This window comes from Lycorma delicatula, chromosome 5, assembly GCF_047948215.1.
Source record: "Lycorma delicatula isolate Av1 chromosome 5, ASM4794821v1, whole genome shotgun sequence".
NCBI classification, from domain to species: Eukaryota; Metazoa; Arthropoda; class Insecta; order Hemiptera; family Fulgoridae; genus Lycorma; species Lycorma delicatula.
In genome coordinates this window covers 178,884,405-178,899,555 of record NC_134459.1, presented here as the reverse complement: position 1 = coordinate 178,899,555, position 15,151 = coordinate 178,884,405, and the positions used below count along the sequence as shown (strand labels likewise).

The following is a 15,151-nucleotide window of genomic DNA, read 5'->3' as shown; positions in this document are numbered from 1 at the left end:
TTTATAGTTATTTTTATATCTAGTATCTTTACGAATCTAATTTAACGTTATTCCGTCGTTTAAATTTTACTAATACGACATCTAATCACGTGTACTTTTTATTTTGTAATTAATAGTGTATTTTGGATGCTAATCTGATCAAGATTTTACCGCCTTTTTCCTCGATCTATCCAGATAAACGACGAGGCAGTTCCTTTTTTATATCCACGGCGCAGTGTACCTCTATTCATTCCTGACCCGATTTATAAATCGCATTATTATGTATTCATCAGAATAAAAGATTAATTTATTCATCTGCCTCTGAAATTGTCGTAGAAAGCAATAATTACGTACGCGTCAATTCATACGGTTTACTGGACACGACTCGTTGTGACTCCGGTAAATCTGAAAAACTGAAAATAAAAATCGATCGAATCGAATAAATAAAACACAAAATGCGATCCGTTTTATAAAATCGGCCGAGTTCAGAACTTCAGAAACGGGGCTATCGGCAGATCGGCACAGTTTATTTATTCTAATTCGTGTTTCTAGAAATCCGATAGTCGCAGATATTTATCGGAAATTCAAAACCTTAAAGAAAAAGTTTAAAACGTACACACAAGCGCTCTCGGTTTACAAAAAGGAAGTTATACGCGACAAGTATCCGGTACAGATGTAACTTCTTTTATTATAATTTTTTTTATCGTTTAATTATTAAAAAACTAGTATTTTTTCTAAAAGTCCCGGTAACTTGTAAATCTATTACCGATGCATATCGTTCACCTCTTAGGAAGGATACAGGTGACTGCATCTTTTAGCATTTGCTCGTGCAGACTCGCACTTTTGTGACGGGTTCTCCATGTAAACGCGCATAAATAAGAACCTATTATCGCTCTGTTTGTCCCTCATTCTCGATCGTTCCTTTGTTTTGCAACAGTCCGAAACGAATCGATGCTGGTAGTACGCCCGCTCGTAAAAATTAATTTAAAAATACCTCCTTTACAACAAACATTACTACTCTGTTAAAAAAAAAATTATAACTAATTAACTAAGAAAATTTCTGGTAAATCGTTTAACGCGTATTATATACGTCTTTTTGAATTATAGCCTTTTAAGTTTTTAATTTTATGTATCGGTTTAATTTACTTTTACATTCGTATATTTGTGAAAATGTTATTTTGATATGTTAATACCGTTAACGACTATTTTTCTTTTTTCTTTCTTTTAATTATTACTTTTTATATTTTCACACTTTCTGATCGAGGATTACTTTACGTACAGTATACCGTAGAACAATTAATTTCTTTTGTTAACTTTGAATTAAAAAATAAAACCGTATCCGTTTCTGTTACGATTTATAAAATCTATAATGCTATACATGAACTGACGAATAGAAAATATTTACGGGTTTGAATCGTAGTCAGGTCTTTCGTAAGATGAACATTTTATGCGATCGAATATATTAATTATATTACGACCGACTTTTATACTCAAATAAAATTGAATAGTAAAAATCATTTTGATCTGAACGATTAAATTTTAATTAAAGCAGAGTAAATAACAATAACTAATTTATTTACACGTACTATTACAAATTAATATTTTCGATTACATTTGCCCTATTTTTTTGCGAGAAATAAAATTTTTATCGTACGGAAGACCTGACTACGATTCGAACTCGTAACGTTACAAATGAAAAACAGAGAAGTTACCGCTTCGTCTCAAAAGAAAGATTTATTTGTAAAAGCGCATTTTTTAACTACTACGCCTATAAATAAAAATTTGATGTGGACACCAGATGACTTCCTTGTTCGCCAATTAAATTTCATATATACATTTTTTGTTGCGCTTCATTTAAACTTATTTCATTTGAAAGTGAGATACGATCCTCTAAATCTTTAATAAAGTGGACAGTTTCACAATTGAATTGCGGTAGACACCACATGCATCACATTTTTTTTTTGGTGTCCGTTTCAGTATTTTGCATTAGTTTATATATTAATTTTGTTTCACGTCGCTAAAGTAATGTTGTGTAAGTGAGAACGTGTCGGATCCATACAGTCACCGTCTGTATCACGGACACATCGGATCGAATCCGATTTCGTATTCATATATTTTTTTAACTTTTTTTTTTAATATAAATATATTGATTTTTTAATAATCATTAAACTGTAAAAATTTTTGAATTAAAATGAAAAGTAGATAAAATTTTATTTCGCTAATAATTTCTGATTTTTTTCATATTTTTTTTTTATTGTTATTATTGAATTATTATTTATTGTAAAATCTTTTTACAATCAGAGGTTAATAATTATTAATAAATCAATATATTTAAATTAGAAAAAAATAAATAAAAATAAATATATGTATATGAAGTCGGATTGGAACCGTTGTGCCTTCCCCTTGTAAGATCCAAATATTTCATTAATTAAAATTTCATTTGGCTATAACTCTGAAACCGATGAAAATAAGTACCGCTTATGATATATCGTTGAAAATATCTCGATGAGGATTTATTACTGCAGTTAAGAAAAACTCCAAAATCCAAATTTTTTTTGGGATTTTAGGCTTTTTTGGTCCAGTCGATTGTAATCAAAAGGGGAGGTGAACAACTAGATGTTACAACAGTAAAAAATCAATATATATCAAATATAAATATAAATCCAAAATTTCAATACGCTACGGCTAATCGTTGTTGAGTTATGCGAGATACATACGTACGTACTTAAAAATGCCGGATAGAAACTAGAGTCAAAATGGATATTTCCGTTATAAATCCGTTTAAATCTGAAAACCGAAATTTTTTGCGATCACAATACTTCCTTTACTTCGTAAAAGGAAATAAAAAACTTGAAACGACTCCGAAAAAATAAATATATCCCGCTGTAAAAAAAATTTCACTATTCCCTCAATACGATTTTTGAAACTTAGTTTTTGAACTCGGTGCCAAATTTTAAATGAATTACGAGCGCACGTGATAAGGATTATAAAATTTATTTCATTTATTTAATCTGTTACCGATATGCATTAATAATCATTTAAAATTTGGTTCCGACTTTAAAAATAAGTTTCAAACGTCGAATCGAAGGCGTAGTGAAAAAAATTACGTTTTCCTTTACAGCGCGGAAAAAAATACTGAACCTATTGATCCTTCATTACAAAGGAATACGCGTAGATCGTAGCTTTATGCCCAATAGTTTTTTAACGATCCAGGAGTATTCGATAACGATACGGAATCATCTTATATTCTTAAAAAAAAAAGCTGGGAATGTCAGTTTTCTTTTCGTTTTCAAAGTTTTTCCATTTTTGAAAATAATTTTCTGACGTAGAAATCAATCATATTAAGCTGTATTTGTGTTTTTACGATAAATAATCCTTTTCGTTGATAAACAATAAAAAAATTACGAATTCTTTTTTTTCACATTTAAGATTTAAAATTAAAATTAAATCGCTACTCCGTTGATCTCCGCGGAGACCGGTAGCGTCTCGGCCTTTCATCCAAAGGTCCCCGGTTCGAATCCCGGTCAGGCGTGACATTTTTCATACGCTATAAAATTCCTTTTTCATATCCCACGCATAAGCTTCAACCTTATTAGACGATATCGTCAAAAAAAGAAAAGTTGTTATGACTTAAAATACATAAAATCTATATAAATTTCTTTTTAAGTCATTAAAGTCTGAGCTTTGAAGCGAATAAGTATAGTAAAGCTAAATATTTCTACACCTACTTCACGAAGCAAATTTAAAGTAAATCAAAGAAATTTGTACTACTAATTGATATTTTTTAAAAGTAAAACTTATTTTTAAAACATAATTTCTAAACGTTAAAGCTATAAAACCCAAAAGAAACATTTTTTATTAAAATTAATCGCTTTAAAAATTAAAAATAATATTACACTTCAGGATGATCGTAAAATTGTCGGTTTAAGTTTCGTATCGCTCATTGTCTAAAGGTAGTGTTAAAATCAACAGTTAAAACGACAAAAAATGTTTAACTAACTAAATAATAAATCTGAACAAAGCGTTAATCCAAAATGCACAGTTAAGAGAAATTAACTGTGCGGTTTGAATATTTTAAACTTTTAAAATATTCACTAAATTGTCTTTAAATAAATTAAAATAATTTTGTTCGATTTTTTTTTAGATCTGGTAGCTTTACCCCTCAACGGAGAGGTATTAAGTTATTTTAGAGACTTTATTTTTTAATAAAATACGTTTTAAACAAAAAAATTTGAAATCGCGAAAAATTTTTTTTTTCATTTTGGAGAGCTGCCATCTCGAGGGAAGCATTCGCGTAGACATTAATTTTTAAGAAAGTAATCCGTAGGCGGTGTTAATCAATTTTACAAACGAACTTTTTAAACTCATTTAAAAATACAAAGATACAGCCATAATTCTAAATAAACAAAGATTTAATTTTTTTGAAGGGGGTAAAAATTTGTAGCTATTTTTTTCAAAAAATATTCAACAGTAAGGCTATCAAAAAAATTAAGTTTTTTTTTAAATTTTAAATGCAACGGATAACTTGAGAGGCAGATTTGAAATAAATTTTAAAACAATTTTTTTTAAAATTACAAAAGTATTTTTTATTATCGCAGATCGGTGAAGCGGGATGTACAAACAATTTTTATAGTGATTTGAAGGCCTATGGATGTAGAAAATATAGATGCAAAAAACAACCGTTATCTCCTTTTCTGAAGCAAGATTTAGCTAAAAAATTAAAAAATATATAGTCATTTTTTGGGGGAGAGGGAGGGAATGAGATATTAAATAAAAACATTTGGTAATTTGTGATCTTGATAAGAAAAAAAAATAGCTTTGTTAAGAGAATTTTCATTGAAGTGCCACAGTGAAAATCAAAAATTATACTTCGATTAAAACACCCCCATTTCTTTTTCCAATTTTTGGAAAAAATTAATACATTCTACCCTTTCCCACCCAGAAGGTAATACCGTCACCGAATTTGAAGAAACTCGCTCAACGGAGTCCAGAGTTATAAGATCAAATACAGGCCAACACACATAGGTACATATACGCAAAAACGTCCGTCTGACAAAAATTTATTTTTTGGACTTGAAACACCGTCGGAATATATTTTTCCAGATTATCGACTGTTTATTTAAATCTATATTTTTTTGTTAAATGTCAACTTAAGGCACAAACGATTAAAATTACCGATTTTTTTAGGCCTTTTTTTACCGATCTATAAACTTTCCCGTTAAAACTAGAGCAGTATATCTCTGTAGCCGGGAATCGATGCGCTCGGTGAAAATTTATCCCCGGAAAAAGAAAACAAAAGTATATTTACGGATCGAATTAAGAACCTCCTTTTTAAAGTTGTTAAGAATATAACTTAATAAATAAAAAATATAAAAAAAATCGCGGTAAAATTCATACGCGATAATATTTACTAGTATTATATTGCGCTATAAATTTTAATCGTCGTTTAATACGCTAATATAAATTAATATAAGGTGTAAGTCTAAAATACTGATGAATCGACTTACCGAAAATATACGAAATCGAAAAATGAATATAAAATATATTATTCATACAGATTGAAAATATTTTCAACGCGCAAATAATAATCGAAAGCGCTAAAGAAATAAGAAGGAACGGAAAGAAATAGAGAGTACGACTAAACGTCTGACTGTCAGGTCGCCGATACGACTGAGCGGTGGATGCGTTAAAACAACCCTTCTCAGATACATACCCGTTCCACAAACGTCTACCCCCACTTGTAATCGGTCGGCAGTTTCCGTATTAAAAGCTTACAGGATGAAAGGCTCAAGGAGTTGGATACGCTGAAATCAGAAACAGCTTAAACGTTATCTCAAAAGACAAATATGTTTTGCAGATGCACACAACTACAGATAATTCTATCGTTTTTACGGACATTATAATTATTAGTAAAACTGGAATCTTTATTATTATTATTTTTTGCGATATTTTTTCCGATACAAAGTTTGGTTAATAATCCTTTTTTTAAAAAAAACGTTTCTTATTGAATAATTAACACACTGCAAATTTGTTGTAACAGTATAGAGTCTTGATAAAAACAATAAATTTTACAATAAGTTATTGTTCTTATCAAAGTAATTTGTAAAGAATTTTTTAAAGGAATTATTGTAAAGTTAAAAAGCGTTTGTAATGTTTGACTCGAGATATAATAACTTATTTCTTATTGAAAAAAAACTCTCTTTATTATTAAAAGCTATATACAATGTTTTTACGCGATGCACGACAATCCTTAAATATCATTTCAACAATTAAACGTAGATCCAAACTCCCAAAACAATAAAATTGTTAAGGTTTCGGCGAAAGTTCGCCGTCAATTGAAAACATCAAAAATCGAAAATCAAAATTCGACAATTTATTTATTTCTTCAAAAAGACATTGTCCGAATCCAAAAAGTACAGATATGTATGAAAGGCGAGATAATAATTGTTACGTATTTTTCCTACTCCATTTTCTCAAACGCAACAATATACATCGTTAAATATTTTCTTCCTGCTCTACTAATATTGTAACTAAACGATATAACTTTTTTTTTAACGTAAAACAAATACGAAATCGTCGAGAAATAATCGGAGAAACGATTTTTTTATACGCTTGTACATATACTTAATAACACAAATCACATAATAAAAATATTCGTCAAATTTTCTCAAATATGTCGATTGAAAATGCAAAAACTCTTGTCGACCCGATTCCATACTTTAAACAACTTCATAAATCCTAAAACTTAACGATCCACGAGTGTTCCGATTATTCACTTGCTTTTGAAAAACGATAATTCCCGATGCAAATCGTACGAGTGTTCATTCTCTAGTTCCAAAAATCATTGTAAAATGAAATTAACGAATGCCTCCTCCTACCTCGAAATTTTCCATTTTCCGATGTTAGACTGTGACACTCCAAGCGCCCACAGGAGGTAACACAAAGGGCTTTTTTTTTGTAAAACCAATGTAAACGAAACTACATGTATTTTTTATCAATAGGGGCCGCCAGCGCGCACCATAACATTTCAAGTGAGAATTAGCAGATTCTTTAGTCTTTATCAATTATTTTTAAAATAAATTCATTCTTACAAGCAGTTATGCCGTTTTTTTTGTTGTATACCGTACAAAATGTACACCGAAAAAATCACACGATCGATACGATTTAAAGAAATTAAAAATTTGAGAAGATAGGCATTTTAAAACGGTTTTTATTTTCAAATATAAATCCGATTATATTTTTTGCAAATAAAACAATTATAAAAAATTTCTAGAAGTAACATTATTTGCGCGCATATTTCAATGCAGCAGGTTGAGAAAAAAACAAATTCTTTACACATCTTTTTATAAAACGAGTAGCAAAAAAACTTTCTCTTTCACAGCCTGTACCTCGAATACAGTGAACCGGTTTAAATCGGTTCACTGTACTCGATATTTAATTAAATATTTAAAAGTTTATTCGAAACTTAATATCGAGAAATACATCTGATTAATTCTGATCGAGCTTGTTTTTTTATAACATCGAAAAATAATTACCGTAGAAGAAATGAAGCCGTACAAAAAAATTTATCGGACATTAATTAAGTCATACATACGGATAATGAAGAGGTGTTGAAGATGTGACAAATGAAGAGGTGTTGCGGTAAATAGATGAAGAAAGAAGCGTTTGGAAAAATATAGTTAAAAGAAGAGACAGACTTATAGGCCACATATCAAGGCATTCTGGAATAGTCGCTTTGATATTGGAGGGACAGATAGAAGGAAAAAATTGTGCAAGCAGGCAACGTTTGGAGTATGTAAAACAAATTGTTAGGGATGTAGGATGTAGGAGGTATACCGAAATGAAACGACTAGCACTAGATAGAGAATTTTGGAGAGTTTGCATCAAACCAGTCAAATGACTGAAGACAAAAAAAAAATACGGATAATTTAACGGCTACATACAGTCAAACGATTTAAAATCAGCGATTGATTGCGGAGACAAACATTGAGCGGTTAGTTCTTAGAGGCTGGCCTCAGAAGGTCTTTCTATCTTCCACTCTATTGGAGGACACCGCTGATTTGCCAGAGGATGTTGAATCTGCTTGGATTATAGACATGGCGTTGGGAATCAAACACCCGCAACACGCGCCGATGTTCCGTAAGGCTCCATGGATTCGGGGCCTGGTCCGAGCGGGAAATCGAAGACGGGCCAGGTCCTTCTGGAGCAGTCCACTGCACGCGATCTATCGATGGATGTAAAATTGATGTGGGCCGGACTGACAATGCTTTATTGGTCGATTCGGCAGTCGGGGATTGCGAGGTGACCTCGGTCATTTTCAGGTCCGTACCGCAAGCGATGCAAAATAGGCAGGATCGACTAATCTGCTTTTTGCGTCTCGAGTCGGCTTGGGCAGATTCTACGACGTTCCGTGGAGTACATGTGCAGGCGGGTGGAGAAGAAGCATTATATATATATGTCTTTCAGGACTACCGTCGGCGTCATCGTTAAAGAGCAAGAAACCAACGACGACGACAACGGTGGTGGTTAGGGCAGAAGGTAAGACCTATGCTGACCTCCTTCGATCCGTCAAGGGGACAGTTTCGCCGGGTGTCCTCTCCCCAGGTCAGGGGCAGGGGGAGGACCTACATCTCAGGGTGCGGCTGAACAACTGAGCAAGGACATCGCCGAAAAGGTAGAGGGTGCCACTACGGCTCTGACGGGAACAGGCAGCCGCAGGGTCCACGTTGTTGTTAAGGACGTGAACGTACTCGCTACGAAGGACGAGTTCCTAGAAGAACTTCGTCGGGATACGGGGGAGTCGGTCTCACTAGATATATTATCCATGCGGCCGACATTTGGGGCGACGCAAGTGGTCACTTTAGCAGTGCCGCCCGTTTTGGCGGACAAGCTTCTGTCCGATCGGCGAATTCGAATTGAGTGGGTGGTCTGCCGGGAGATGAGGCGCATTTTTGATGACTTATGTAATCGGTGCTGGAAGCCAGACCACAGGGCCAAATTGTGTCTTGGCCCGGATCGCAGCGGCCGCTTAGCATCGACATGCGCCTGGAGGTCGTGGATGTAAGACGACTTCGCCCGCGTCATGAATCCGCTGGAGTTTGCACAACGAAGATGCGGACAGCCCCATTCGGGAGACGTGAAAGGCTCCGGCGTCCCACCACCGATGATCGGCTGAGAACTCCCTTGCAGACGCCATTGGGGGGAATGCAAGACCGTAGTCCCGGTGGGAGATCCCTACAAGAGTTCTTCATTAGAGGCTACGCGTCAAGACCGGAGTCCCGACGGGGAATCCCTTGGGATTCTCTCGCTAGAGCTACGGCGTGTGACGCAAGACCGAGTCCCGGCTACCTGGGTGGGGCCTAGCGCTCTACTGAGGTAGTTTGAGGCGAAGGCACCCCTCGAAGCTGAGTTTATGCGTAATTACGGTTTCTGCTTTGCAGGACGGGCAGATTACAGACGGAAAAGGACGATTTAAAATAACTTCGGTAAAAGAACCGAACAGTTTGTAGCAACTATTCCCGAATTTTGAATGAATATCACCGTACGCAAACTTAAAAAACAAATATACAAGGGTACATTATGTTCCGATTTAATTATATATTAATAAGGACGAATACGATCGCTGTTTTTAATTAATACGCACGGACGAATTTGTAACAATGAACTAGTTATTTCTTTTTAAAAGTTCTATTAAGAAACAATAAATTACTTCAGAAATAATTATACAATCTGTTTATTTCGACATAGATTTTACAGTGGATATAGAAAAAGAAAATACTCTCGAGTACCTAGAGACGGGGTTTAACCCGCAGCCTACCTCAACGAATTTTGTGACCCGCAGTAACAAAAAGATTATTTTATTAAATACTTGGGAATTTATAAAATGGATACGAAATAATTAAAATATAAAACACAGGATATCGATTTGTTCAGTTTGTAATAAACAAACTCAAGTAAAACTGCTACAGACCGATTGAATTTAGTTAATATGTAACGATTTATTAATTCCCTATTTCAAACGGGTGTATCTCAGTTTTCTTCCCAAATAAAGTTTTTAACGACCTGACTTTTTAAGTAAATAGTACAACTGTTAATTAATAAATTAATCTGCAAGAACGGATTTAAATACGATTTCTTTCAAAATAGCTGTAAACAAATTTCGAAAATCTGCCGTAATTCAAAACTAGTGTACAGAATTTACAAAAAAATATCGGGGTTTAAAGCTATCTAATATCTCTTAACTTTGACTTACAGACATGAATCGCAAATAAAATTAAAGAATAACTCTTACATTTTTTCCCTACCACTGTTCAACGCGAGCGCCTTTCGTCGTTGCAGTATAGACTTATAGAAGTATCATAAATTGTTGTATATTCAATTAAAATATTCTTTGTACTGGATTGTAGCTCTCAAGCCATTAGAGGTTATATTATACTGGCTCAAGAGCTAAGAAAAGCACGGCGAGAAAGGTGGACGACAGGAAATGACGCTGCTTGGACTAAGAGATTAATTGCTGATTTAGATAATCGGCCGAAAAAAGACACGGGGAGATGACTTCTTTACTACACAAATGCTTTCCGGGCACGGGATATTCAAACATTACGTCAACAGATTTGGTAGACGTGCTTCTCCCTGTTGCACGTTTTGCAGCGGGGAGGACACAGAAGAACACACCATATTTGAGTGTGAAGAATAGTATTCTTAATAATAATAAAATTTAATTCTTTCGCTGCTCGCTTAGAACTTTACATTTTTCTGACAACTTGAACTATACTACAAGTTACACAATTTATCTAATTATATTGAAACTTTATAATAATAAAAATATAAATAATTGAAAAACAAAAAGTTCTTTTTAAAATTAATAACGTTTATTTAAGAAATATTTACACAGATACATAAACAAATTATGAAAAACTAATTATAGATTCACATAAGTTAACATTAAACACGGTTCATAAAAATAGAGTTAATAAATGATATGTACAAATTTAGTAATTCTATTAATTTTAAAAAGACAAAAACACGACCAAAAGTCCTAACTAAATAAAATTTGTATAGATGCAGGTAGTCAGTAGTAATTAATAGTATGATTTCCTTTACGTTTAAAAATCATAGCAATAAACTAAGCATTCACAAGATTATTCGATCACAGCAGTCAAAGACTTAAAAAAACAAGGTCAGTAGTTAGTTAATAATAAAGTCATCATTAAGAAAGATACACTTTAAAACAAGATAAATATACCATTGTAACCTAATGAATAAAAAAACTAAAAATACAAAATCGGTTATTATTACAAGTATTAAAAACACCTATCAAAACCAAATACATCATACATCAGCTTCTATCACTTGTACTGCTATTATTATTAGAGTCTCCTTCAGTAAAATATAAATCAGTACAAGGTAAGATCGATGATTGCAGAGCACTTGTACAAACAGAAAGAGGAAGATGTGAAGGCAATTCAGTAACAGAATCTAAAATATAATCCGGTTGTATATCACAATTATAACTTTCACTATCATAGTTATACTTTAACTTAACCCAAAAAGTGGCAGCTAAACCAGAAGCGATTCCTCCAGCAATATCGACCTCAATTTTATCACCTACCATTACACAATTATTTGGACTCACACCCAACGATTCACATGCCTGAAAAAAAAGAATACATTTGTACTTAAAAATCACTTCTTAATATTCTTAAGGGCTCAAACTAATACTTACATTTTTGTTAACAAATAATTAATCGTATAGTATAAATATTCATATTTTATAAATATGCGAGTTCTACTAAAAAGGTATCCGGTCATATTTCTTTATCAAAATAAATTTGAATGCGAGAACTAAAACTTGGTAGAGTACAGGACTTGTAATTCATAAGATTAAGCATATTTTTGGAAACGAAGTCGTGAGCTACACAAATTAAAGATTAGTACAACTGTTTTCAAATGTCCAACCTAATTAAGAATGATCAGCATACTAGACTTGTAGCCCATCAAAAGCCAAAATCTAAATGTCATTATCAACAAGCATACTTTGATAGCGGGAAATCACCAGCTAACTGCCCCAACAAATTACAAATGGTATTAGGATTACCGAATATTCCATACACATTATTTTAATGGATGATTTAGATGTGTACAGAGTGGCCACAAAATTTCTACCAAAGTTGCTTTTGATTCAACATGAAGAGACAACATTAAAACAAGAAGTGTTTTAATGTTGTATTTTAAAATATGAAATATTTTAATGTTGCAGAGAGAACATGCTAGAATGCACCTATAGCGTTCCAAACTTCCTTAAAATATTGATGACTGGTATTGAATCTGGAGTGTATAGATAAGTATATAACACACCCAGAAATAAAAGCTGCCATTTTAGTAGAAGTCACAAATCACCCCTAAAGTTAAAGAAAGCAAGATGATACTCAAGCTGAACGCACCAAGCAAACTGAAAGCGATACTGACCGTTTCCTTTTCGATTATAGTGGAGTTCAACAACAGAAATACGCATTACAAGACCAAACTGTAAACATAAGCGTACTACCTACATATAGTACTCTTTGTGTTGTTTTTGTGATGCATTCAATGCAAGTGTATTATCACAATCCAATTCCCGCTTGTGTGATTTCCACAGGTGTAAATTTACTAATGAGAATGTAATGCTATTCTCATGAGCAACTTGGATCTCTTGTAGTCTTCATATAACTGATATACATGTATATATATTAGCAGACCCATTGCGGCTTCACCCACGCTATATGGTTACTTGTGTTTCCCATCTTGATCAGGGATGTTTAGCCAGTCATGGGTCGATTCACTTGCCCTTCCCATCTAACCAAGGAGGTCTGAACCCTGGGCTCCTCTGTATTCATTAAACTCATAAAAAACATATAAATAAATAACCTAAAACTTCTTTTACTTCTTACTTCTTTTTAATGTAGTTATATACATATCAGCTCTAGGGAGTGGCATCTCAGCCATCCAGAAGAGGAGGTCAAGACGCTCTTATGATCCAGGGAGGAAAAGGTTGTATATAAAAAAAGTATATATAAAAAAGTTGTATCTTAAAAAAAGTTGGGTACTTACGTATTAACGCCACCGCAGCTAAAGCTTTATTTAAAAACAAAGAAGTCAATCGGATTTTGGTGGAAAATGGGCCGATATAGAGTTTAACATAGATTTAAAACAGTCTCTTTATTAATTTTAATAAATGGTTATTTATATTTATTTATTTTATAAATATGTAACCAAACTTAACCTACGCTCGCTAACCTTGACTAATTAACAATTATTCTTTGTATACAAAGAAATTGACGAACCAATTAAACACATAAAAGGGGATGAAAATTTAATAATAGTTGGAGACTGGAATACAAGCATTGGAAAAGGCAAGGAAGGAAATGTTGTGGGTGAATATGGGCTGGGCAAAAGGAATGAAAGAGAGGATCGACTTATAGAGTTTTGCACGAAGTGTAATTTGGTAATTGCCAACACCCAGTTTAAAAATCATAATAGAAGAATATACACATGGAAAAAGCCAGGTGATACTGCAAGGTATCATATAGATTATATCATGGTTAAGCAAAGATTTACAAATCAAATCGTCAACTGCAAAGCTTACCCTGAAGCAGACATTGAAAGCGACCATAGTTTAGCTATAATGAAATGTATATTGGAGTTTAAAATCCTGAAGAAACGGTGTTAGATGAATCGGTGAAATTTAAAGAAGTTTGAGGAAGAGGTGGTAAAGAAGATTTTTGAGGAGGACATCGCAAGAGGTCTGAGTAACAAAGGTATGGTAGAAAATGTAGAAGAAGAATGGGAGAATATTAAAAAGGAAATTCTTAAATCAGCAGAAATGAACTGAGGTGGAACAAAGAGAACTGGTAGAAAACCTTGGATATCAGAGCTTATATTGCAGCTGATGGATGAACATAGAAAATATAAGAATGCTAACAAGAAAGTAAAAGGGATTATCAACAATTAAGAAATACTATAAACAGGAAGAGCACACTAGCAAAAGAAGAGTGGATTAAAGCAAAGTGTTTAGAAATAGAAAGAGAAATGATCATTGGTAAAATAGAGCATACAGGAAAGTTAAGGAAAATTTTGTGGTACAAAATTAAAATCTAATAATGTGTTAAAGATAGTACACCGATTTATAGTACAAAAGGAAAGGTCGATAGATGGGTGGAATATATTGAAGAGTTATACAGATGAAATTAATTAGAGAATGGTGTTATAGAGTATAAAGAGGAAGTCGGAGAGGATGAAAGGGGAGAAACAATACTGAGATCTGAATTTAAGAGAGCAATAAGAGATCTGAATGGCAGAAAGGCTTCTGGAATAGACGGAATACCTGCAGCATTACTGCGCAGTGCAGGTGAGGAAGCGATGGATAGATTAATACAAACTGGTGTGTAATATATACGAAAAAGGGGAAGTTCCGTCAGACTTCAAAAAGAGTGTTATATTCATGGTTCCAAAGAAAGCAGGAGTAGATAAATGAGAAGAATACAGAAATTAGCTTAACTAGTCATCCATTAAAAATCTTAACCAGAATTCTGTACAGAATTGAGAGGAGAGTGGAAGAAGTGTTAGGAGAAGACCAACTTGGTTTCAGGAAAAGTATAGGGACAAGGGAAACAATTTTAGTGCTGAGATTAATAGTAGAAGGAAGATTAATGCAAAACAAATCTACATACTTGGCATTTATAGACCTAGAAAAGGTATTCAACAACGTAGACTGAAATAAATTGTTCAGCATTTTAAAAAAATTAGGGTTAAGTACAGAGGTAGAAGAACAATTTGCTAACATTTACAGGAACCAAACAGCAACAGTAATAATTGAAGAACATAAGACAGAAGCCGTAATAAAAAAGAGTCCGACAATGATGTTCCCTATCCCCGTTACTTTTTAATCTTTACATAGAGCTAGCAGTTAATGATATTAAAGAACAATTTAGATCCAGAGTAATAGTACAAGGTGAAAAGATAATGATGATACGATTTGCTGATATAGTAATTCTAGCCGAGACTAAAAAAGATTTAGAAGAAAAAATGAACTGCATGGATGAAGTCCTGAGCAAGAACTACTGCATGAAAATAAACAAGAATAAAACAAAAGTAATGAAATGTAGTAGAAGTGATGTAGATAAACCACTGAATA

The 15,151-nt window shown here is 33.2% G+C and overlaps 1 protein-coding gene across 5 annotated transcripts in view; it reads right to left on the bottom strand.

Moving 5' to 3' along the window:
- Nucleotides 1-10,828: 10,828 nt before the first annotated feature.
- Nucleotides 10,829-15,151, bottom strand: part of LOC142325635 (N-acylneuraminate-9-phosphatase) — a 62,182-nt gene continuing 57,859 nt past the window's right edge. For all 5 annotated transcript variants that reach the window (XM_075367641.1, XM_075367639.1, XM_075367643.1 and 2 more), the window contains one exon: nt 10,829-11,632. In XM_075367641.1, the coding sequence (XP_075223756.1) occupies nt 11,318-11,632 (315 nt within the window). In that variant the 3' untranslated portion in view covers nt 10,829-11,317. The remainder of the gene's footprint in view (nt 11,633-15,151) is intronic.